Source organism: Scylla paramamosain, chromosome 6 (genome assembly GCF_035594125.1).
Source record: "Scylla paramamosain isolate STU-SP2022 chromosome 6, ASM3559412v1, whole genome shotgun sequence".
Classification (NCBI taxonomy): domain Eukaryota; kingdom Metazoa; phylum Arthropoda; class Malacostraca; order Decapoda; family Portunidae; genus Scylla; species Scylla paramamosain.
The window spans coordinates 33,651,613-33,678,670 of record NC_087156.1 but is presented as its reverse complement, the minus strand read 5'-3'; the positions used below and the strand labels follow the sequence as shown (position 1 = coordinate 33,678,670).

At 34.5% G+C, this 27,058-nt stretch overlaps 1 protein-coding gene across 4 annotated transcripts in view; it reads right to left on the bottom strand.

Moving 5' to 3' along the window:
- Positions 1-3,205: 3,205 nt before the first annotated feature.
- Positions 3,206-27,058, bottom strand: part of LOC135101629 (dedicator of cytokinesis protein 9-like) — a 63,595-nt gene continuing 39,742 nt past the window's right edge. For 3 of the 4 annotated variants that reach the window (XM_064005881.1, XM_064005885.1, XM_064005882.1), the window contains 13 exons: positions 22,413-22,682; positions 20,316-20,476; positions 19,891-20,011; positions 18,043-18,251; positions 17,611-17,752; positions 16,510-16,548; positions 15,011-15,192; positions 13,113-13,193; positions 10,658-10,804; positions 10,010-10,273; positions 9,774-9,893; positions 7,718-7,836; positions 3,206-5,012 (listed from right to left, as the gene is read on the bottom strand). In XM_064005881.1, coding sequence (XP_063861951.1) covers positions 4,772-5,012; positions 7,718-7,836; positions 9,774-9,893; positions 10,010-10,273; positions 10,658-10,804; positions 13,113-13,193; positions 15,011-15,192; positions 16,510-16,548; positions 17,611-17,752; positions 18,043-18,251; positions 19,891-20,011; positions 20,316-20,476; positions 22,413-22,682 — 2,096 coding nt within the window. In that variant the 3' untranslated portion in view covers positions 3,206-4,771. The remainder of the gene's footprint in view (positions 5,013-7,717; positions 7,837-9,773; positions 9,894-10,009; positions 10,274-10,657; positions 10,805-13,112; positions 13,194-15,010; positions 15,193-16,509; positions 16,549-17,610; positions 17,753-18,042; positions 18,252-19,890; positions 20,012-20,315; positions 20,477-22,412; positions 22,683-27,058) is intronic. The other variant, XM_064005884.1, reaches the window with a different exon arrangement.

Genomic DNA, 27,058 nt, shown 5'->3' with positions numbered 1-27,058 from the left:
ACAAGGATGACCTGAAGCTACTTCTTAAAAATTAAGTCAGTATTTATAAACTTAAAACAATAATATCAATGAACTTAAAAAGTATATCTCATGAGAAAATATATGTAAATTACAAATGCATGCTTATTTTCTAGACCTTTAAAATATATAACCTTTAAAATATAAAATATATGTACCATATAAAATATGGTACATACCTAGAGAGAGAGAGAGAGAGAGAGAGAGAGAGAGAGAGAGAGAGAGAGAGAGAGAGAGAGAGAGAGAGAGAGAGAGAGAGAGAGAGAGAGAGAGAGAGAGAGAGAGAGAGAGAGAGAGAGAGAGAGAGAGAGAGAGAGAGAGAGAGAGAGAGAGAGAGAGAGAGAGAGAGAGAGAGAGAGAGAGAGAGACTTAGTATCCAGTAAAAAATAATTTGGGATTGTGTGCCATTTAAAATCTTAAAATACAAAAACAACTGTAATTCATGTACTGTCCACAGACAACAACAAAAACATGAATAAGCTTATAGTGCAGTAAGTGCTTCCAAACAGCTGCCCTGAAAAGCTGCAAGTTGAAAGTTGAATGTGTGCAAATCCAATGAAAATGGCACAACGAAATACCTGCTTTGCATAAGACAAATATTTTAAATTCAATAAATACTTTTTTTGTATAAAAAAATATACATATAAAATACTGAATATAAATATGGAATTCATCCTACATAATTCACTATATCTATTCACATTTATGGGTATCACTGTATGTCAGCATTTATTGCCTGATGGCTTTGACAGCAATGGTAAAGCTACAAGTATTTTTAATATCTATATTTAATTCATGGCCATATTCATACATTCATTAAGCATAATCCACTATATGAATCACATTAACTGTAACAAGTACTTGCTTTGTCATAAGGCCACTAGAGGCTAAAGGAAGAAAGAAAATAAAACATAATAAAATACAGTATTCTTGTCACTTACTTATAAAATTGCTGTAATATCATATGTAGGTACAAAAGTTTCATATAAAATGGAGATTGCTTCTGTGTTAATGGTAGAATATTGTCAGCGTGTTCAATACATTAGTAAATTTATGATAAGGCCCGAAAACTAAAAAAATTACTTATTGAAGTAACTTGAGATTCTTTTCTAAAACCTTAGAAAGATTAGAACATACTGGCTCAATTTCAATTAACTTAAGATGAATTATTTAAAAAAAACATAAACAAGAAAATAGTGTTATCTGAATCAAATTACTAATAGCAAATATCACATTGCCACCTCACTCATTTTTTTGTATGCCCTTTTAGATCTCCATTCTTATTTGTGGAAGGGCAAGTTGTATACACAAGTTTGCTACCTCTCATAAACTAGACATGCAATTAAACTTATAACCACTTATCACATGCAGCAGATAGATTCTATTATGTACAATGAATATACATATTATTAGTAGTATAAGAGTTGTAAATAATGAGAGACTGCAAGGTAATAATAATACACTTATCTTAAAATAAAATGTTCACTTCATGAAACCCACCATTTCTTCATCATCTCCCAGACAACTTATTTGTTTATGTATACATATGTAAGTGTTTTCTAAAGTGCATATAATCTGCAGAATTTATCTCGTGTTCATGTTTTGTCAAAAAAGTTAAATACTTATCAAAACACACTGACTGTGCATCTGTTTTATTGTAACTGTCAGTGTTGCTATACTTGGAGAACTAGATTTGATGGCATTGTTTATATATGTAGTCTTTTTTCAATTTGTACTCAGAATTCTTTGTTCTTTCGACACTCTGCACACTCTTCATTTTCATATTAACCAATTAATGCCTTCATTTCACGTGCTTGTAATAGAGAGTCAATTAGTGCTGCTATTAGCAACTGTGCCATAAAGAGCTAAGCATGTATATGCAGGCAAATACACCTGCACCACCATCACCATTGCTGCTCTCCTCCACAGTACTGGTTGTCTGCTTTGAGCCCTTACTCATGTACTGCAGCTATTTATAATCATAAAAAAAGCCAAATCCTCAGAGTTAATGTGGCCGAATAACACAGCCTGAATAACATAATCAGATTTTGCAAAATCATACTGTTCTGCTGCAGCAGCAACTTTTATGTTATATTTCTTGGGTCTAAAATTAATTTTATTCTCCAACTGAGCTTGAACAAGGTTTCAACTGTAATTAAAAGAATGGGACTTTTTTCCACATATGTCACTTGCATACAAAGACCTGTGTTCAGTACTAAACAATGAGGATAATGACTAGAAATTAATATTCATGGTATCAAATTTTCTTCAGTAAATGAAATATAGCTCAACTCTTGAATTAGATGATGCATTTAAAATGGTATAACATGACTTTTGTTGATGTGGTATTGTACACTGCAACAAAAACCGCTCACTAAAACCTGAAAAATCATATAATGTATCACCATTTACCAACTCTAGCAATTAATCATTTTTACAGAAATAAATTTGTCTTTTTACAACAATGAATATAGGTATATGGTAATTCAAGAAGTGTTTTATTTTCTAAGTGAGTGGCTATTATGGAAAGCCACAATTACCATGGCTTATCATTATTATGATAAGTCATCATTGCCTCACTATAAACAAAATAAGTAGTGAGGTTTTGAAACATTTGATGATATTCTTGTTGTAATACACAGCCATGTTAACACTAAGGACTTAGCTGGCCTTAATAACTGTGGACTGCTGTAATACAAGAGGCAATGGCAGTGGTGGTGGTGGTGCAGACAAACATATGCAATGACAGGCACATTCACTTACAAGAATATTCTGCTGTAAACACATGAGATGTAGCTTGATTATTATGAGAAGAAAGCATGCAGGATGGCAAGTTATGTGTTTTTGGCTGGCCACAAAAGTGCTTCAGGTGACCACTGAGATCCAAATATTCATCTTATTATCCATTAGTTATTCTACAGATATTTCAAAACTGAATAATTAAAAATAATTAATTTCAAGTATCATAATCTAAGTAACTGATAGCACTACACTTACTAATAATAGAGAAAAAAAAAAAAAAAAATAAATAAATAAATAAATAAATAAAAAAAAAAAAAAAAATATATATATATATATATATATATATATATATATATATATATATATATATATATATATATATATATATATATATATATATATATATATAATATATATAACAAAAACAAAAATAAGTAAATATAAATAAATAAACAAATATTTCAAATTCCTCAGTTTTATCACAGGCTACATGTGCCTCTAGGCTTTGCAAGACATGAATAAAGTGAATGTCATTGTAGTCCAGAAAGATGCTGGTGGCTGGCAGAGGGAGGTGGGACTGACAGCACAGCTCCTATTCCTTATTTCTCCATTCAAACCCTCCAGTTATATTGAATTCATTAATTAACTATAAAAATACCTTTCTACAATGCTCTGTTCTTACATTTACAGTAATGATGTGTGAAGAATAATTGAAAGTCAAGTGGTATCTATAGCCTGAGAAGTGTACTGAGAGATGCAAAGCTGTTGCCTCAATCCGAATATTACTTTATTTTAAGTGGACCTCAATTAATGATCAGAACAGTACTGTCAATTACTTAGATTATAATATTTAATATTCATATTTGTATCTAATGATTACCATACATATATTTAATAAAACATTCTTCATATTCCCAATTTTACAGTAAGATTCAATCAGTTACCTATGTGGGAGGGACAGAATATCTGCAGTGTGCAAGTGGGTTTTCTCAGTGCAAAATAAGCATCATGTAAAGAAAATATTATAATAACAATGTTATGTTGTTCATGGGTTCTCAAGTAGTGAAATTCCTATACCAAGTGTGGCATGAAGAACAATAATGCATAAAAGAGGCAGCTTGTCACTGGCAAAACTTTGAGCTAAGATATTTTATGGTATAATAGTCTGCATTAATATATGACTGTTGGCATATATTAAATATATTCTCTTGAAACCAAGCCATCATTTCCCTTTTAACTAAAAGCCATCAGATCATAAAATTTCACAATTACTGATTTCATTCCTAATAAAATGGATTAAATTATAAATAAAAAATACTTTACCATTTTCAAATATGAGAATTTTTACTTAAATAATGATCATAAAACTATTAATGGTATTTTACTTTTAAAAATTATGGGAACGTTCTTGGTTGGTAAGAACTGAATTGTGAGCTGTAATGAGCACCATCCTGTGTTTCTTAAGATGGTCTGGTATGTGCTCATGTTGAAGAAATACAGGATGATGCTTATTATGGTACTTGTAATTCTGTTCCTACTTTAATAAATTATAATAATTCAATTTTCAATACAGACACACACACACACACACAAAAATAAAATAAATAAATAAAAATAAAAAATAAATTTCTAAAATCTACATTAATGTACTAAGAAAACTTACTCTCTTCTACTTATTAGTAATTCCAATTTACACACAGCAATATCCTTACAATGGCACAAAACTAAATTTGCATCCTCCATTGAAAACAACCATCAATTAATTATCTTTATGAACACAGATAACAGTTCAAGCTATAAACCTTATTATGTTCAATGCCACAGTTGTGCAACCTTCCTCTAATCTGATTTTCTCCTAATTTCGATGTCATCAAATTCTCAATAAGTTCATGATCAATTATTAAGTTTTCCCTGTGAAGCAGACTAGGTAAATGCCATGAACCTAATAAAAGGCAATAGTTGAACACTTCTATAAAGTCTAAATATTAATATTTCAAGTTAGAAATAGAACTTATGCACTACTACTGGCACCCCCAGGAGAGCTTATCATGCTCAGATAATGTTGAGATGACCTCTTCAGTACACTGTCAACAGCCACCTGGGCTGCTAAAAGAGGCTCATTCAGGATGGAAGATAGGGATTGTAGCAACTCTGAGAAATTGCTTTCCAAGGCCATTTGATATTCATATTGATCACTGCTTATAACTAGACTATTCAAGTCTAATGCTTCCTTGGATATGCACACAAACTCTCTGTTAAATAAAAGAAAAATATGCATACATATTAGAAAAAAGAAACAAAATATTCTAAAATTATGATTCTCCCATAAAGCAAGAGAAAAGTGAATTAGGGAGAAAGCTTAAGATATCTAAAATACATTAAGATTATTGTCTGAATGCCACTAACAAGACAAACAGCTAAGTAGATATGAGGATTATATGGGGTATAGTGCAGGATGATGTATAAAGTAGCTGGAAGTTAAAGCAATCAATAAAGATACTAGTATTTATATGCATCAAAGCAAAAGAAAGGTGGGATAGAAGTTTCAAAATCCATGTGGGTGGATATAAGGCAAGTACTGCAGATTTTTGTTTGACTAAATAACACAACAGAGAGGATCTGCTTTATATAAGTATATATATATATATATATATATATATATATATATATATATATATATATATATATATATATATATATATATATATATATATATATATATATATATATATATATATATAATACAACTAGGATTCACTTATAGATATGTAGTGTGGTCTTTTTAGAGATAATCCTGTGTTAATGAAACAGGTGTGTGTGTGTGTGTGTGTGTGTGTGTGTGTGTGTGTGTGTGTGTGTGTGTGTGTGTGTGTGTGTGTGTGTGTGTGTGTGTGTGTAAGGATGAGAAAAGCTTAACAGCAAAATGAAAGGTGGATTATAAAGCTTTGTCGAAGATGAACCATTACTGATACTTCAATATATATATATATATATATATATATATATATATATATATATATATATATATATATATATATATATATATGAATCAAATCTGTTCACAAGAATTGTCACATGAGATTTTCAGACAACTAGAAATCAATTAAAAACTATTTACAGTACATACATAATGTTAACATCATTTAACTTCTTTACACATGGAGCAGTAAGAAAAAAAATAAATCACTGGAAGATGTGCATGATTATAAAAATTTTGGTTCTATCCTATGCAGGTAAAGAGCTACTGACAAGTATATGAGCAAGTGAGACCTGGATGTTGAAAGGTCATTAGGATTTAAGCTATTAAGATTATTTATTTTAATGGACTCCATGGCATGACCATTATAGGTGGCAAGGCTAATGTGTATGGAAAGTTTAGTATGGTAAGTAATATTGAACAGGCATGTGGCAATCCCATTGTCTGCCATTTGATGCATTCAGACAATACAATAGCATCATATAGTAATATCACCCTTGGGGAAAGACACCTCCTTTAGGGAAAGTTACTCCTCAATCAAACAACATATTCCCTATTAGAGAAAGGCATCAGGGGGGACACATCTTTTGTTTCAAACATGTGCCCTTTAAGGAAAATACACGTTAAGGGTAGGAAACACATGGGAAAAAATAATAAATAAATAAATAAATAAATAAATAAATAAATAAATAAATAGATTAATAAATAAATAAATAAATAAATAATTAATCAATTAATTAAATAACAATAAAAATAATAAAAATAATAAATATATATATTTTTTAAAACATTGTGTAGTCTGCCTTGATCCTCCATTAAATTTTTGGTGAAAGTTTGACATATGTATGATGTTGAGAACAACTCTGGAAAGAATTTTATATTAGGGTTTCTGAGAGCAAATTTCTTGGAAAAACTCCCACTTTCTAATTTCTGATGTTATTGTTCATTTGGTATGTGATGCTGGGGCTCACCAGGCCTTGATAGATGGTAACTTAAAGGTGGGGACTAAGTTATCTGCTCTCCTTTTATATCTCACTGCTTTCTACCTATTTCTTTGCTAGTTTTCAAAACACTGAAGGATTTGGGATGGTTTGGCAATCATGACAAATCCTAATTCTAACTAATAAATATTATGTGACCACCCTAGGTTGTTTTTAACATCTAAATACAAATTATTTCAGGTATACTAATATTGGAGAAGGTACACTTTCACACAAAATGGTTGTATCTTGAAACTATAAATATTGTGCTTACATAGGACACATATGTGTTCATGTTTCAGTTACCAAAATGTATATAGAAATTGAAGAAGCAATGAAAGGAAAGTCTGTTCTGCTTTTTTTTTTTTTTTTTTTTTAATTATATACCATATTTTTATATGAATTTTGAACAGCCTAAATTTCTGTAAAATATTAAAGGCAAGTTTGAAAATGTTTTCTCCATATAGTAAACACACATAAAAAGTCCATTGGCAAAAATAACTATGATTTTGCTTACTACAGGGAATTTCTTCAATAAGTTAGTGAAAGGTAACCATTCCATTTTACATTAGATGACTGTATAAATCTTAAACATTTGATTTTCTTCTGAGAAAACAGCAACATAGGATTCAATGCAAATTTTACATTTTATTTCATATGTAACCTGTGACAAAATATAAATAAACAGCACCAACATCCATAAAAAGCAGCCAACTTCAATAAAATTCATGGACTTGTCACAGAAATATGATGATGGTAAAGTTAGCATACTTACTAAGGGAAAAAGGATAGAGTGGTAGAAACAGTGAAATCCAACATCCAGTGATGTTTGCTTACCAAGACAGAATAACTAAGAGTTGATATAAAAGGGCAAAGAGCTGAAAGGTGCAAGGACACTGTGCATAGAAAGGTACAACTAGACACATCTTGTCACTGCCTTCAAGGAAATTCCTAAGAGCATGCATGAAAGTGTACTAGACTACTATTGCACTCATCTTACCTGTATACATCCTTGAGCCGCAGTACTTGATTAACAGGATAAGAAGCACAGTGTGATTCATCAAGGAAAGTAGAAGCATAAGCCAAGGGTCCTGCATTTACTTGGACACTAATGCTTCCCTGCAATAAAGATGAAATATTATACTGATTATTACTATATATAATTAAAGCACAGTACATAGAAACATAACAATCTTACTTGCCTTTTGTAACATGAGTGCAAAATATTTTGGGATTGGAAATAAAGCTGAAGTTCCTGTGTAATCACAAATTTTGTGGCACAACAGGCCATAATTAGAATTCCCAATTAACTGCCATCCAAAGGAAATTGGATGTTCCTGATGAAAAGTTCAAGGTTAAAGGTCACTAATAGGTGGTGGAGCAAAGGGAAAGTGTGAACATTACAAATACGAATCACTTGCACGGCAAGTAGGCCAGGACTCCTCTTCACATATGCAAGCCCTGGGTTAGTCTAGGCTATGGCTGTATCAGTAGCAAAACCCTGTTACTAACTTAACCCCCAATCCCCATTGTTCACAGATGCAGTAACATCTGGCAACAATAAAAAGATTCCAATCTAAATGGGGCTCAAACACATGACCCAAGAATAGCAATTGCACGCACTTCCAATGTTATGAGCCTGATGCTAAGCTAATTTCTAATGGTTGAGCTTTGATGCCATGCAAATATTACCATATTTCTTATTGGCAACATCGATCAAAATGTTTAACAGACAAAACTGATTATTCAAACAGCCATGATCAAAACAGATACGGATGGTGACCATGCCTGATTCTGGTTTGCTTCACTAGGCGATGCAAGATGCGATAGAAATGCTGCAAAGCTCATTCTGTTGCAAACAAAGCAGTCATGTGTGCACAGCAAGAGCATGTAGCAAATCCTTACAACCAACTCTTAACTTCTTCATTCTTTTATTCAGAAATATTTAATTGTGAGGTTTTGTTGCTTTTGTCAAAATATGATATTTTCACATACATATATGTACATTTTAGTGATACAAAGTTAACTTCCAAAAAAGTAATAATCCGGTTTCATATTCAACATGATAATTTAATTGGGAGGCATGCAATGTGAGTGAGCTATTCAAAACTCAAATGTATCTGTCATTGGAGGGCATTCTATAAAGACTCAGCATACTTAATGGCATGTAAGATGCAGTTTTTTCTTCTTCTTTTTTTCAAGACTATTCCAGAAAATCAGCCTGCATGTTATAAGCTCAAGGTGAAGGTTAAGGTAATGCATGGCAAATTAAACTGAACTATGAATCTCTCACTTGCACATCTGCTTCCCAGACTTGTATGTACATGATTATTTACAACAGTAGTGCATACCAATAGTGCCTATTTTCTAGTGCTATTACTGTTACATATAAAATACTGTAATACTAGTCTGAAGCAAACACATCATACAATTGTGGAGAGAGAGAGAGAGAGAGAGAGAGAGAGAGAGAGAGAGAGAGAGAGAGAGAGAGAGAGAGAGAGAGAGAGAGAGAGAGAGAGAGAGAGAGAGAGAGAGAGAGAGAGAGAGAGAGAGAGAGAGAGAGCCAAATGGGAGGTCCTGCAAGTCTCACTGTGTATGATTTAATCCCAACAATCAAGTCCTACTTAAATTTGGGGTGTATCTAATAAGCTCATGCATCTGACAAATATGGTAAGCATGCTGGCAATGCCCTGAAAATGCATCTTCAAGATTATCCTCATCTTTCTTTGTAACATCAGGTTTTCCCATAATTAGCGGAAAGTAGGGCACTGCATGAAGGGTTTGATGACACTTAGGAAGTGTAAATCAACATATTGGAGAAAGAAGCAGATTAGTGTTTTCATTAAAATAGGAGATCCCCCTTTCCTGCTGATCAACCCTCCCTCCATATGAAGGAGCTGTCATTTTCTGGTTGGTTCCCAAATCCTCATGGACCTTTCATTCATTATAGATTTTCAGTTTAATTAATAAAAAGTTTGTAATGTAGAAATCTGTAAATATGGCTGTATATAAAGCAAGTCACCATTGTAATACACAAAATGTTCTAAAATTCATACCTGAAGCTTCAACTGCAGCTTCTTAACATCAGTTGGTTTCTTGTTGATTATTTCTTTAAGCTCTTTTGCCCGACTCTCCATTTCATCAATTGCTACTTCAATTGGTGACATTTCTAAAACCTGAAAACACAAATCTTTGGGCCATAGTATTAACAGGCTACATGAGAGAAAAATTTATTCCAGGTTTCAAAGTATAATGTTCACATCCTGAAGAAAAAAAAAAAAAAAAGTCTTACCTCTGTATGGTTGACAAGGATTCTCTTCTTTACATAGGGAAAAGAGTAATCAGTTTTAATGATGACTCTTCTCTTCCACTGCTCCTCCAGCTTCCCATGAGCCTTACCTCCTTGAGTGAAAGGAGTTTCAAACATGAATGTATTGATGTTGTTGTTGCGATCAAATTCAGTTTGTCTGTTGACTCGATCCTCCTCAGTAAAGTAAGGAGAAACATGAGTCACTTGAATGTAAGCATACCTAGATTCAAGCTCATCTGCTTCAACCTGTAATTAAAACAAACATTTTGTATAAATGCTGTGAACATGAATTCAGATGGTTTCCATAAAAAAAGTTTTATATATTGTGTAATTCTAAAATAGAAATTTTTTTTTCTTTAAAGTATAAAAGTATAAAGTAGCACTTAGCAACCATTGCACTGCTGTGTTACCTGTACATTTTCTTCAATGACACATGCATAACATTTAATTTGTCATTTACTAACTGTTTCCTGAAAGGAAACTATTGACATCCTATTTGACATTTTCATAATTTTTGTTACCTCTTGTTGAATACTGCACTGGGCTAACAGTCTATCAGTGGAGTCTCAAGAGATGGGTTAGTCAAGTGTGAAGGAAGGAGAAGAGATAAATGAGTAAATTGGAACTTACCGGATTTGAATCCATTATCATCTTCACAGCTTCCTTGCCAAATTTATCACAATATTGGTGGTAAAGACGCTCAGATATCTCTGCCAGTGAAGTCACTTTAGGTTCCTTATACACATATTCTTTTCCAGCTTCATCTTCAAAGTAGGTCTAAAACAAAGTAAACATTCACAAGTTAGTTTTAAGGGGACCAACTGAGTTGAAAATAAAAAAAATATCGAAAAATGCAAAAATCATCTCATGGTATCCTTAGGCTGAGTACATCACACTGGATGTACAATAACTTGTCATCCATGTTTAAATACCACTTAAATATCCATTTAAATGCCCCCTGCTCACACTCAGATGCTCAGTCAAGGTTCACTTTAGGCAGGAGATGGTTGTAGAAAGATATTCACAAAAAAAAAAAAAAAAAGTTTTTGAGGAACAGTTTTCTTTATGGTGGCATATGGGAGTTTCCTCACTCACAGCCACCTACCCAGCACAGGAAGAGCAATGGAATGATGAGGAAGAGACCTCAGCATATGTTGTACAAGCTTAGAAAGAGGGATGGTGTCTGTGACACTCCCTCTTTCACCAACTTCCACACCCGCTCCGCGTTCACTCACTCTGCTTATTGCTCTCTTTCACCACGATGGCCAAGAGGAAGTCTTACCTTACCCAAAGGAATGAGGTATTGGCAAAAGCATGCCAACTTTTAACTGAAAGCAGAGAACAATGTGAGGATGTGTGTATTACCTCAGGCAGGTCAGCAGACACTCCTGTGACACAGTCTGCCCCTCCCACCATCTCACCTCCGACTCCACATACAAGTTATGCCTCTGCTACCCCAACTACTGTTTCTGCTGTCTGCTGCTGTTCAACTGCAGCCAGTGCCTTCAGCTTCATTGTCTCTACTAGCAAAAGAATCTCTCTTAGTGATAAGGACAAAAATTTTCAAGTGATGAAAAAATCTCATTCATTAGAGGTAATGCTTTAGTTACAGTGAAGCAGCTTCAGGTACTGGTGGACAACATGTGTTGTCCCAAAGCAAAATGTAAAAAAGTTCCTTGCTTGACACTCACTATCAATCACTGGGACACATGCATCTGTATGGCATGCCCTCATTGTAAAAATAAAGTGTGCAATGTTCCACATCAGAAATTCCAGATGCCAAAAAAAAAAGCAAGTCATCTATGAATCTAACACTTGCAATTATGACTCAAAATCATCTACAACTCAAAACAAATAATACTTGGCACCTAAAATTACAATATTATATAGCTACATATGGATGAAAAGTGTGTGAGTGTCCCTTTAACTTTAAAGCCTCATGACTCAAAACTAACTTATTGTGCTATTGAGGTGTATTGCTCTGCCATTTATTGTCTAATTTTTAAAAATTCTGGTATAATCAGAAAGGAAATTAAAATACTTTTAAAAAATGTGACAGAATTTTGAGTGAGTGTTTAGTTTTTTCCTAGCTTAAAATAAATATCTGGCTGAGGAAAAACTGGATTTTTCTCAACAATGAAATCAAAAGCAAAAATTCTGTCACATAATTTTCTTAGAAAACTATTAAGGTATCTTGTGACAAGTTTTCAAGAAAATCTAAGAAAAACTGTTGTCAAAATATGCAAAAATGTTGTATCTTCCTTAAAAGAAAAAAACTATTGCTCCAAATTTAATAAAACTTATACATACAACTCATCTAAAGGAACTTTATAGCTCATATAAATTTGGTGCAGTTTTGTTCATAAATAATGAAAACAGAAATTAACTTGGTTGGTCCCCTTAAATCAAAGAATAGGATGTAGTAGTTTTTGGGATGAACTTTTCAATTTTCTGAGGTCTTTGTCTAAGATATGTATTTCTTTATGAAGGAGATCTCCTGCATACATATGAAATTTCAGTGGAGTATGCTATTTAATTATAGATGTCAGTTATAAAATGTAGATTTTACTTGTAGTATGAGGTCCTGAGTTTGACTCTGAATATGATTTCATCAACAATTTTTCTTTGGTTATTTCTTTTTCATTAAAAAGACAAAGAAAAAAAATTGTCTCAAAAGTAAAAAAAAAACAATACCTTCAAAGTCAAAACAGACAGAGGAGTACCACTCTAAAACACCACCAAAGATGACATATTACATAAAAAGAGTGATGCAGGGCCATCACAACAAGTGACAGTGGACAGCTGACGGCATCAACATGGTAATAAGATAACCAAAGGCTAAGATGTCTACTATGACCAAATGTGACAATTTGGTCTACACACACACACAAGAAAAAAAAAAAAAGCAGGCTATTTGTTTATTGGTAATGCCACATAAAAAAATCATCAAACTAAAAAAATATGTAGCCTGTAGCCCCCCGCCCCCCTGTAATGAGTTAATAACTTTACTAAATAGCTTTAACAGATGCATGTTTAAAATGTACTTAAAATGTAAGAGTGACAAAAAAAAAAAAAAAATACTTACTGGTCCAAAGAAGGCAACTCTGTAGTACCGACCTAGCAACCTCTTCTGTGAGGTATTGACTTCCACCACACAGGAATATGCCTGAAAAATATTCATGTCATCAGCACAACAGAATTCTGTACATTAAAGATAATAAGAACAAGGGTGACAGTGCTAGTAAAATTATATCATAAAAAAAATACAGATTTCCCCAAAATCACAAGTATTGTATTGGTCATTATAAAATAAAACTCACATCAGGATCTTTGATATCCATGACTATTTTCTATTTAATGCACAGAACCCTTAGACGATGTAAGCCTGGCATGTATGTGATCCTGAACATGTTTCTTGATTTTCATATTTCTACTATGTTCCTTAAAACTGCCTTAAAAGAACGAAACAAAATAAGAATCTAATATATCTACATCTCATCCAAGCACACCCTTTGTCTAACTCTTCATCCACTGGCTCTAGATGACCAAACTATCTCAGAATGGTGTACAGGGAAGTCCCGATAATACAAGCAATGAGTTTCTATTTGATATACTTGTATGTATAACAAATTCTTGTATAAAGAAACACATAACTAATGGCAAAGAAGGGGGTTAGGTTTCATGACCCTTGTCAGAGGCAAGTTTTCAAGCTAAAATGTACAATACCAAACACAACAAACATGTCTATATTACAGAACTGTTGGTAAAAGCAACCTGAATGAAAAAACAATATACTAAGAACATGATTTCATATTACTTAAACATATAAAATGTGCATAACACTCACCAATGTGTAGTTAATGTGTAAGGGAGGGTAACTTGCTCACCACTCTTTACCAGTTTTTACCTTCTTTGCAAGGATTTATTGGTACTCTAGCTCGCTTAGCCTTACTGCAGGGACTTGCACCAGAACTCAATGGCTACTTGGGAGACATATTTTACACTTGAGAGGCAAAATAAGGCACAATCCACATAGTCACCACACACACACAGCACCACACCAAAGACAGCAAATGAAAAAACACACCAGCAGTAACACTAACACAACCAAGCACTGATCAGTCACATAAAATATTGTACAATGTACTTATACTGTAATCATACTGTAGATATCCTTGCAAGCAAAATGATGATAAAGTACGAGTATAATACCGAGTAGTAAAGCCGTAAGGTTGGGAATCTGAGAGACACTGAGCTCAGTTTAAAAAGACTGGCAGGAGAATGCACGATAGGCAGGGGACAAGGGATGGTGCATGGTTCTCTTCTAGCATTCACAAACTTGTCCCTGTGCATCTGAACATCATACATCACCGTACAGCCTGGATGTGTTAGCAGGAGGGTGCAGGAAGGTGTGCATTTTAAACTTTGTAATTTTACTTGCCTTGGCCTGAAGCTTGTATCATTGGATTTTTGCACTCGTATAAAGAAAATAGTTTTTAACTTACACATCATGTATAATTGGATTTTTGCACTCTTACAAAGAAAATAGTCCTTAATTTATACATTTTGTATCACTGGTTTCTTATATCACAGATGCTTGTATAACAGGACCTCCCTGTATTCTACCATGTTCACTACTCTATATCTAGTAATTATTTTCCTTCATAATTCATCCTTTCCCCTTGTGAGGCATGATTCATCTTTCATTGATCTCACCATTTCAGGTCTTTATATCACATGTGGTTCAGAAATAATTAATTTCCGTTATGTTATGTTTTGATCTTTGATATTTGTTTCATGTAAAGGCTTTGCCTAAACATAATTTTTGAGCTTTAATACTGTTCTACATTACTGCTAGTGTATCTCAAAGTATTTGCTGTCCATATATATATATATATATATATATATATATATATATATATATATATATATATATATATATATATATATATATTTTGATATGATTCACACATATCTCCTGACCTGGTATAAGTGGGAGTAACACTGAACTAGGGCTGGATAGTTACGCCGAGCTTCATAAATAGGAATAAGAATTCGGTATAAGTTGCCCAGCAGCTCATAACGTTCAGATCGTTCCACCATCCCACCAGCCAGTTCCAGCTGGTTTATCAATGAGTCCATTGTGAAGACAGTGTCAACCAGTCCTGTAGGGAAATTTTAGAAATATCAAGGTATATGTCATATCTCTATACAATATTATAATTTCCTACGAATTGTAGGAGTTGTATTCCTAAAAAGACATAAGAGTTGATAAATCTAGAGTTGAAAGTTGAAGGTAACTTTATATTGGGAAAATATGGCTTGGGGAATCTTAGCCAGAGTTACTGTACTACATTCTTCAATCAACTTAAAAAGATTACTATGTCTACCTGGTTTGGATAGGAAGAGATGCCAGATTCCACTAGAAATACTACCCATTTCTCCAAAACTGTTTAGACCATGATATGAGAGTGGCACACAATAATGATGAGTAGTCAATGACTAATCAACTGGCTGAGGCTGTAGAGAGTACAGTCACAACCTCTCTGCTTTATCTCATATCTATTCACTGCTAAATGAATAGATAGTGAGAAATAATAATAAAAAAACAAAAAAAAACAAAGAAGAGTACTAAGGTAAAGAAAGGTGAAAAGAAGCTGAAGAGGAAGCTGAGATACACGGAAAACCTAAAATAACAACTCATGAACTTTCAATAATTCTGGGAGCATGTACCACTCTTCAAGATTTGTTGATGAACAGTGAAATGAGTAAATTAAATGTTAATACATATTAGGAGAAATACAAGAAAAATTAAACATTTAAATAAACTCATTACTCAGAACAAGTACAGCAAACAGAAAACAAATAATCTGTTGACATGCTAGAAGAGTGGCTCACCATACAGAGGATACAAAGGATGATGACAAAGTTGAAGATTCTGAAGGTCTGGAGGCAAAGCAAGCATTGAAGCAACAAGAAAGGCAGGATGGAGAAGAGGAAAAGGATATAACAGGGGAAGTAAAAAATTTTGAAAGGCAAGAGAAAAAAAATGCAGGTGCTAATAAATCAGCACTCCTTATCCTCAGAGCCTTGCTTCAGCAACTGTATAATACACTTCAACCAATTCAATTAAGACTACTTTTATTGTAATTCAATTTCTAGTTTTACCATTTTCAATATATTTTAAAGATTTTTGAGAGTTGGGAAATATTTTTTTCTTTATAGGGGGATTTAAAACTGAACAACATTTTTCCCATTCAGGTTCAAAATTGAGGCTTAGCAGTAACTCTATGGTAACAAATGGGCACAAAATATAAGTGCTCATTATTTTTCTTTCTTCATACACTTATGCACATGCATGCACACACGCACGCATGCATGCACGCACGCATGCACGCACACACACACACACACACACACACACACACAAGGCAATGTGAATGGTGCACAAAAACTCAAGCAGCAATCTGGTGGGTACCTACCAGAGTGAAAGCGTGGAGGCTTGGAGTTGCATGCATCATCTAACAGGAACATCAGTGAAGACACAGCAAGCAATAAATAAGTATTGAGCAGTCACAGCAGCAAGCTAATTGTCTAATGAAGCCAATGATTCTCTTTCCAATACATTATTGAGAAATATTAAATTAAGAATTGATGCTGAATGGGGATATTCTAAATCCCTTTTTGAAGATATTTCTTTATTAATTCATAATGTATTCAAATGAAAGCTTTACTTTATGCTAATCAATTCTCAGTTAAAAAAATTTTATAACCATGAAAACTTTCCAATACTGTAATTAAATGATAAATGAATAAATGTGTATTTTCATATGAACAAGAATATACACTCAATTTTTCAAATCCACACTGCTCAACTGCAAGTTATATAAGTTAGGTTAATGCAGTGAGTAGACATTTCAAACAGCTGGTATGAAGTTCTAATAAAAGTGAACATGGTGTCACACTTCCTATTTTGGCTCAGTTATCTTAGTATCTTTAGACCTTAGCATCTGACATAAGACAAGCACATTGCCCCATGAGGTAACACTTATGCACTTTATAGCAGTGAAAGCCTTTAAAAAGTCCATTTCATGTGATGCTAGTTATGATAAATGTGTATAATTTGGTTCAATCAAATATATGAAAGATTAGTTTGGATAAAAGAAATAACTGTGATTTAGTTATAAATATCCCATTTATATTTTCATGTGCTTGTATACACATACTGGATTAGGGAATAACCATTCAGTCTTTTCAGACATCCTTCTATCAAAAGGAAAGTCATACAACAATGCCATAATATAGACAAGTGTGTGTGTGTGTGTGTGTGTGTGTGTGTGTGTGTGTGTGTATGTGTATTGATCATTCTATATATTCTTGTATACTATCTTTATAAATGATGGTGATATCTTGAAGTACTTCATGCAAATCTATGAACATTTCATAATTATATTTCTACACTGCACATATTCTATTCTTCTTAATAACTGTAAAGCAACTGGACAAGTGCAATTCACATTTGATCTAACAATACCTTCCAGCAAATAAGAAACAGCAGTGGTCTTCAGCACACTGAACCTTACCTGCATCAAGACGTAAATTAGACTCATCCCGCGGAATGTTGTCTGATATAATGGAAAAGATCTGACAACCATCGGGGAACTCTCCTTGGTGTCGTAGATATTCTGCCATGAGAGCAGCAATGTGGAGCTGACAAAATGCAGCCTAAGACAAGAGAGAGAGACAATAAATAAATAAATAAAATAAATAAATAAATACATAAATTAAATTAAAAAATACATGATAGTGATAGTCTACTAAGAAAGTGTGTTTATATTTCCTGAAAGAAAAAGGTAAAATGTTGAGTTATCATTCCAGATTGGGCATAAATGGTCTGAAACAGCAAGACATATAAGCTGCTTATCTATGCTTATAGATCAGTGATAACTGGGATAATTGATCTTGACAACTGGGTAGACTAGCTTTGACTAGAACATAACTGACATGCATCTCACCTCTGATAAATCCCCATTCTTGACATGATGTTTGGACATGGCCTGAAGCCAAGTGGTGCGTAACTCAGGAGTGGCAGCATAGGAGGCTGCCAGTGAATGCTGCAGGTCACATAACATTTCAGGATCACGTTCATGCTCCCTCATTTGAGCAGTGGCAACCAAAACTGTCCGAATTCTCTTTGTCAAGTCCCGTACTTCACTGACAAATCCTGCAATGTATATTTATTACTTAAAGTGACAAATTCTTTGTCTCTGTTACATTACATAAGGGAAACAAGATAAAATGACATCTGAAATGCTGCCCAAGTAAATAAAAGAGAAGAAAAGCTCAAACTACAATAGGAGTCCAGTTCTTCTATCTAATAATCTGACAAAAATGTACACGACTTCATATCTGACAGAATCACTTCTCATTCAAGTTTGCTATAAGAGAGAGAGAGAGAGAGAGAGAGAGAGAGAGAGAGAGAGAGAGAGAGAGAGAGAGAGAGAGAGAGAGAGAGAGAGAGAGAGAGAGAGAGAGAGAATGAAAAGGAATACTGCAACAATGTAGTTATGATTTCTATTTGTATGATATTCTACATGTAGAACAAATAAGAAACAGTGATGTTGCTTCAGCAAGAACATCTGGAAGTAAATCTCTATTTCCAAGTACTTTCTACACATCTTATCCCAAATGTTTGATCAATGCAATTGAAATATTTAAAATCACAGCATTCATGTAAAATTTTGGCATTCTATCTTCTGAATAATTTTTCAACTATTAATATTCTTCCTACAAGTTTTTTTCCTGGAATATGTGATGCCTGTTGTGGACAAGTGGGGTCACCGCTAATCTGCTTGGTTTCCAGTTGTGGCCATGTATCAATAGTATTTTTATCCCATCCTTTACAATTTGAGCATGTTTATAAAAAAAAGTGCACTATCAAAAATGGTTGATAATCCTATGAAAATAACAAGTGGAAACATCTAATATAAAGTTCAAGTGAGTCAGAACAGCAAAGTAAGGAAAAATGTACTGTGAACAAGAACAACAATCAGTTTTTTTTTTTTGTAACTTGACCAAGCCCTGAGTGATTTCTGGTTGGCCTTGACTTTTCTGTTCTTACATTGCAACAATGATAATCATCACCTTCTTCTTGGTAATATCATTATTGTATTTTCTATCCTTGTCCAATGGAACAGCTAATTTCTATACACAGGAAATAAGGGATACCTCATTTTTGGTATAATAGTCTTTTGTCCTTTTTTTTCAACAAAACAGCTGTATTCTAACTTAATAATGCCATGCCACACTATAACTCATTCTATCTGTCATATAGATCCTTAAATCACAACATGACTGCTCAATTTTGAGGTTGCTACTACCTACAAAAAGCCCTTAAGCTACCTAATTAGTCAGTCTTAAAGTAAAAATATGTAGAGCATCACATGAAATTGCAACATCCTTTTAACCACATGTAGCTGTGCTCACAACTAAATTCCAGGAACAAAATTTACTACCATTTCCATTAAGAAATTAAATGCACATTCCATAGCATAGAAACTATAAAAGTAATCAAGAATGAAGAGATCTTTGAGGAAAGTGAATTATGTATGGAAGGTGGAAGAAACCAAGCATTATCCTTGGAAGAACTTTTCAGTGCAGAATACTGATGTTCACTCAATAAAATGTAATTGAGCATCTGAAACCTCAGGTGTGGATGGATGACTTATCATTAACATGAAAAGAAAATTTCATGATATAATTTTTGAAGTGAGATAACTGAAACTTTACTGATATAGATACATTTGAAAGGATATCAAGACATTAAATATATAATTGCATACATAAAAAAAATTGTCATTTACCTGTATTATTCATTGCCTTGTCACTTGAAGCATAGCTGTTTATAAGAGCCATGGATTCTTGGAACCTAGAATTATTCAGGCCAATAACTTCCCCAAGAAGTTGTGACACAGAAATTATCACCTGAAAAAAGTGAATAATATAATATTGTCTTAAATCAGTAAAACAAAAATAAGAATCAGAAAAAAGACATAGCAAGGATTTTATGACTAGCATAAAGCATATATTCTGAGTAATGTTTTCATAAAAAAAAAAAAAAAAAAAAAAAAATATATATATATATATATATATATATATATATATATATATATATATATATATATATATATATATATATATATATATATATATATATATATATATATATATATATATATATATATATATATATATCCACATGAATAAAAAAACCCTATAGTCCCTGTACCTGTAAATGAACTCTGTTGATGCCTGTTCGTCTAGTGAATTCATAGTTGCTCCTCATGAGAAGGTAGAGCACAGCACAGGCTTCATGGCGCAAATTGGTCAGCTTGCTGTTGCAGCATTTTAACATCTCGAAGCAGAGAGACCCACACAGTGAAGCATCCCCTGATATTAAGAGTTATTGGAAATGCAGTGGATATATCACAACATTCATCATGGATCCCACACAAACAAAAACCAAATTTCAAGCACAAATAAAAAGCAAAGGTAGCAAAGCAACAAGAGCAGTGGTGAAGCTGCAAACAAATAAACTAAAACAATATAAAATGGTGAGATCTAATCATACATATGTAAAACTTTTCAAAGTAAAACAAAAAAAATATGATTTAATTTATATTACCAGAAGACATTGATCTACTGATTATATTTTTTTGTGAATATAAAAAGTAACAAATTTGCATGATTTTATATTTGGCAAAATACCAGATATCCTCTATGAAGTAACATTTTAAAATTATTCTAGCATAAATAGGTTGATGAACTTGTCATGAGTAATTATAACCCAGTACTGACAAAATATTATCTTGGAAAACTCAACTTAGTTCTTCTCTATAGCAGGAGCAATTCAGAATCATGGGAACAACTCTGACCCTGTCAAAGCCAGGTCTGCTGAGACATCTCATCAATTTTCACATTTTACTAATGACTGTGCACCAAGGCAGGTATATAGCCACTTCCCTTTTTTTTTTTTTTTTGTAAAAGTGACCAAGCTATAGCATCTGTCCTGAGGAGAAATATTACCACCTTCCTACATCCTGAATTACAAATATCAAACTTCTTACAAAAGTCCTAAGATCACTTAGTATCTACTTTCCAAACTTTCACATACACTATTATATCAGCATACAAATACATTTTTGTAAGAACTCACATACTGTGTCCCTCTGTGCTGCTCCAGAGTTATCATTATTTTGAAGTGTTTGGTGCTGCTAATGCTGCAAATATGATTTCCTCAAGTCACTTAAGCAATGGTAGTGCAAAGTACAATAGCAATGCAATGAACACAGACAAAAGTGAACATTAAAGGAAGAATCATTCAGAAAATTTAGTTGTGGAAAGACAATCGTTCATGACATTTTGAAATGAAGGACAGCCTGCTCAAATTTTATGCGGTGATTGAAATCACTGTCTCTCTCATCATGGAAGATTATGGGAGAATCCCAAAATAACTTAACTTGATACTGTGCCATTCTTTGGTGGTTAATTATGTTTTTCAAAGCTCATTACATTAAGCCATCATTTAGCACCACTACTGTTTGCACCAATTGTGGAAGCCACAATTCTAACACTAGAAACCAAAATCTCACAATAATAACTCTGGGATAGTCAGGTGAAGAGAAACGAAACATGTGAACTCCCCTCATTAAAGAAAATAGTGTGAAGTAATAAGGTACCACTACTGTGTGCCATCTATTTGGGCAAGCAGTTCAAATAGGGCCTGCTGGGAGTTCAGTGGCTAGATTTTTTCTTACATCTATAATTATAAAGAAGTATACTAACTAACAAACTCTCATGGATCCTAATAAGATTGAATTATGTAGCTTTCACTTTAATAGTTTCTAGAAGAGTTTACAGCTTTCTGATCCAGTCTCTCTTCATTTTGTCTCATAATAAACAAGGAAAATGGAGACTATATATTTTAAACCATTATGACTTGAAAAACTCAAGTAAGAAAGTCTCATAATAAACAAGGAGTATGAAGACTATATATTTTAAACCATTATAACTTGAAGAACTCAAGTAAGAAAGACTAAACTGACATTCCCTGAACTTGGTAAATATTATATACATATGTAGGGTGCACCTTAATATGACTTGATGCAACTTCAAAGAGGATCTCCAGTACGGTTACTAGATCTCTCAATTTCACAAAACAACAACTAACATATATGCTCTGACAGTTCACAACATGGACACAAACAAAAAAGCCATGTAAAACCTTCAATATTTCTATTATGTTATCAAAATGGAAGGTACTGCAAGTGAAACTGTAATACATGAAGTAACAAGTTCAAGAACAGTTTTGCAAACATCAACTTACCTTGAAACAGTGTTCGAGGAAAATTATTGATGAAAGCTCTGATAGAAGCAAATACATGCTTCATCACATTTTCTGACTGTCCAAGTTGAAGGAAAAGTAAGTGAAGAGCAAAGACCTGTTGCATAATGACTTCTGCTCCATCAGAAGTGAGGATGTCACGGCAATGTGTTGTGAAGTTACCCAAAACATCAAGCACTATAAGACTAACTTCTGAAGCAAGATTTGCTTCTTGAAGGGCTTTCAGCCATCCTTCTCCCTCATGACTGCTCACTGTACATGAAAAAAATAAAATTTGTAGTATAGTACATATAGCAACATTTGTATCACTTAAATTATATGATTACTGTAATTCAAATACAAACAGTAATACACATGCATAATTTACCCTTTTTATATTATCCCTAACAATTCTTATGTATCCTGCTGATTGTTATGCATCTTATATGCATATTAAACATTTAAATACAATAAAAACTGACAAATCTTTCTAATAACTTTTCAAATAATTTAAAAATAATACTTTTAAATAAAAAATGAGTGATGTCATAATATTTATCACAGAAATATACTGAGTCATTATTCTATTCCATATTTGCTCAAGAAATTCCAGAGCAAATAATAATAGTGATCATTCATTGCACATGACAGCATTTCTGTTCTTTGGGTGGTAAAGTGGTTTACTCATTTAATGGCAATGGTAATATCAATCAATGTTTTCAATTACCTACCTACCTGCAGATACCTGCAGATCTACTTATAAAATGGAGGAGGAGGCAGTAGACACCTGCCGAAACGATAATTACTCCCAGTGAGGTCTAAAGCACTGTTCAGGGGGTGCTGTGAACTTATCATTAAACCCAGCTGTGACCTCACTGAACGTTTCCCTTTGTGTCTCACAACACAAGGGGGCAGTCACAGCCTGCCCTCTAAAGACAACTCTCTACCTCCACACAAAACTACAAGCACCTAATAACACACACACCCTTCACTCAAAAATTTTAAAATCATGGCGACTCCTACACCAGCCTCGGAGTCCCCATCTGGGGAGGGGACCATAAATGTCCCCAGGTCGGACTGCCTTTCCATCGACGACCCTAAGTGTCTTGACACCCTCCTCAACTTTTTCTTCATTAACTTCTGCAACATTCGCGGTCTAAGATCTAATTTTCAATCTGTAGAACACCACCTCTCCTCTTCTAAACCTCATCTTCTTTTCCTCACTGAAACTCAGGTGTCTGAGGCAACTGACAGTAGCCCCTTTTCTGTTCCCTCCTACTTTCTCTATCCTCATTTTCGATCCAAAGCTGGATGCTGCGTTTATGTGCGCAATGACTTAACCTGCTCTCGTGCCCATGCTCTTGAATCTTCCGAGTTTTCCACCATCTGGCTACGACTACAGAGTCATTCTCATACTAAATTTATCTCTGCTGTATACCTCTCTCCTAACTCCTTTGACTATAAGAAATTCTTTGACTACTTAACTTCCAAAGTGAAGCACATTCTGACCCTCTTCCCTTTTGCAGAGATCTCCATTCTTGGAGACTTCAATGTTCACCACCAGCTTTGGCTTTCCTCTCCCTTCACTGACCATCCTGGTGAACTAGCCTACAACTTTGCTATCCTCCATGACCTAGAGCAATTGGTGCAACACCCTACTCGTATTCCTGACCATCTTGGAGATACGCCCAACATTCTTGACCTTTTCCTGACCTCTAATCCTTCTGCTTATGCTGTCACCCTTTCTTCTCAGTTGGGCTCCTCCGATCACAATCTCATATCTTTATCTTGTCCTATCACTCCAATCCCTCCTCAGGATCCCCCTAAGCGAAGGTGCCTCTGGCGTTTTGCCTCTGCTAGTTGGGGGGACCTGAGGAGGATTTTGCTGATTTTCCTTGGAATGACTACTGCCTCCGTGTCAGAGACTCTTCTTTGTGTGCTGAGCACATAACAGAGGTGATAGTGTCTGGCATGGAGGCGTACATTCCTCACTCTTTTTCTCGTCCTAAACCTTCTAAACCTTGGTTTAACACAGCTTGTTCTCGTGCTATACATGATAGAGAGGTGGCCCACAAAAGGTACTTAAGCCTTCCATCACCAGAATCTCATGCACTTTATATTTCTGCCCGGAACCATGCCAAGTCTGTTCTCCAACTAGCCAAAAACTCCTTCATTAACAGAAAATGTCAAAACCTTTCAAGATCTAACTCCCCTCGTGATTTCTGGCATCTAGCCAAAAATATCTCCAATAACTTTGCTTCTTCTTTCCCTCCTCTACTTCAACCAGATGGCACCACTGCTATCACATCTATTTCTAAAGCTGAACTCTTTGCTCAAACCTTTGCTAAAAACTCTACCTTGGACGATTCTGGGCTTGTTCCTCCCTCTCCTCCACCCTCTGACTACTTCATGCCACGTATTAAAATTCTTCACAATGATGTTTTCCATGCCCTCGCTGGCCTAAACCCTCGGAAGGCTTATGGACCTGATGGGGTCCCTCCTATTGTTCTCCGAAACTGTGCCTCCGTGCTTGCATCTTGCCTAGTCAAACTCTTTCAGCTCTGTCTGTCAACATCTACCTTTCCTTCTTGCTGGAAGTTTGCCTACATTCAACCTGTTCCTAAAAAGGGTGACCGCTCTAATCCCTCAAACTACCGTCCTATTACTTTAATTTCCTGCTTATCTAAAGTTTTTGAATCTATCCTCAACAGGAAGATTCTTAAACATCTATCACTTCACAACCTTCTATCTGATCGCCAGTATGGGTTCCGTCAAGGCCGCTCTACTGGTGATCTTCTGGCTTTCCTTACTGAGTCTTGGTCATTCTCTTTTAGAGACTTTGGTGAAACTTTTGCTGTTGCCTTGGACATATCAAAAGCCTTTGATAGAGTCTGGCACAAAGCTTTGATTTCCAAACTACCCTCCTACGGTTTCTATCCTTCTCTCTGTAACTTCATTTCAAGTTTCCTTTCTGACCGTTCTATTGCTGCTGTGGTAGACGGTCACTGTTCTTCTCCTAAATCTATTAACAATGGTGTTCCTCAGGGTTCTGTCCTGTCACCAACTCTCTTCTTATTATTCATTAATGATCTTCTAAACCAAACTTCTTGTCCTATCTACTCCTATGCTGATGATACCACCCTGCACTTTTCCACGTCTTTTCGTAGACATCCAACCGTTCAGGAGGTAAACATATCATGCAGGGAAGCCACAGAACGCCTGACTTCTGATCTTTCTAAAATTTCTGATTGGGGCAGAGCAAACCTGGTATTGTTCAATGCCTCAAAAACTCAATTCCTCCATCTATCAACTCGACACAACCTTCCAGACAACTATCCCCTCTTCTTCAATGACACTCAACTGTCCCCCTCTTCTACACTGAACATCCTCGGCCTGTCCTTTACTTATAATCTGAACTGGAAACTTCACATCTCATCTCTAGCTAAAACAGCTTCTATGAAGTTAGGTGTTCTGAGACGTCTCCACCAGTTTTTCTCACCCCCCCAGCTGCTAACTCTGTACAAGGGCCTTATCCGTCCATGTATGGAGTATGCTTCACATGTCTGGGGGGTTCCACTCATACTGCTCTTCTAGACAGGGTGGAATCAAAAGCTTTTCGTCTCATCAACTCCTCTCCTCTAACTGACTGTCTTCAGCCTCTCTCTCACCGCCGCAATGTTGCATATCTAGCTGTCTTCTACCACTATTTTCATGCCAACTGCTCTTCTGATCCTGCTAACTGCATGCCTCCCCTCCTTCCGCGGCCTCGCTGCACAAGAGTTTCTTCTTTCTCTCACCCCTATTCTGTCCACCTCTCTAACGCAAGAGTTAACCAGTATTCTCAATCATTCATCCCTTTCTCTGGTAAACTCTGCAACTCCCTGCCTGCTTCTGTATTTCCACCTTCCTATGACTTGAATTCCTTCAAGAGGGAGGTTTCAAGACACTTATCCGCCAATTTTTGACCACTGCTTTGACCCTTTTATGGGACTGGCATTTCAGTGGGCATTTTTTTATTAGATTTTTGTTGCCCTTGGCCAGTATCCTTCCTACATAAATAAAAAAAAAAAAAATGTGAAAAGGAAAATTGACATTATCTTCCTATGATTGTCACCTCTCAGATAGTTTGATTATTGATTTTAAACTGTCACTGCATACAACTTTTTTTTTTTAATACAAATTATGACTGTGCCACACACAGAAAGTAAATTGCAGGCTTGGATTCAAGTACAGCATTGTGTAATATTACCATGGATGTTTAACTTGTATATGGATGGTGTAGTAAAGGAAGTAAATATGAGGGTGTTAGTCAGAAGCTTGAGTCTAATGAGTTGGGAAGAAAAGGTTGTCTAGTATTTGCTAATGATATAGCTTCAGTGGCTAACTCAGAAAGGAGGTAAAAAAAGTGATGGAAGAGTCTGGCCAGGCATATTTGTAGGATGAGGAAGCTCAAAGTGAATGTAAGTAAAAGTAATGAAATACTCAAGAGATATGTAGTACAAGGATGAATGTAAGATTGAATGGAAAACAGCTGCAAGAAGTGAACTGTTTCAAGTATTTGAGATCAACAGTTACAGAGACAGAAGAACTGAGACATATGTGAAGTGCAAGGTAAAGAAAGCAGAAGTACTTGATGGACTAAGAAAAAA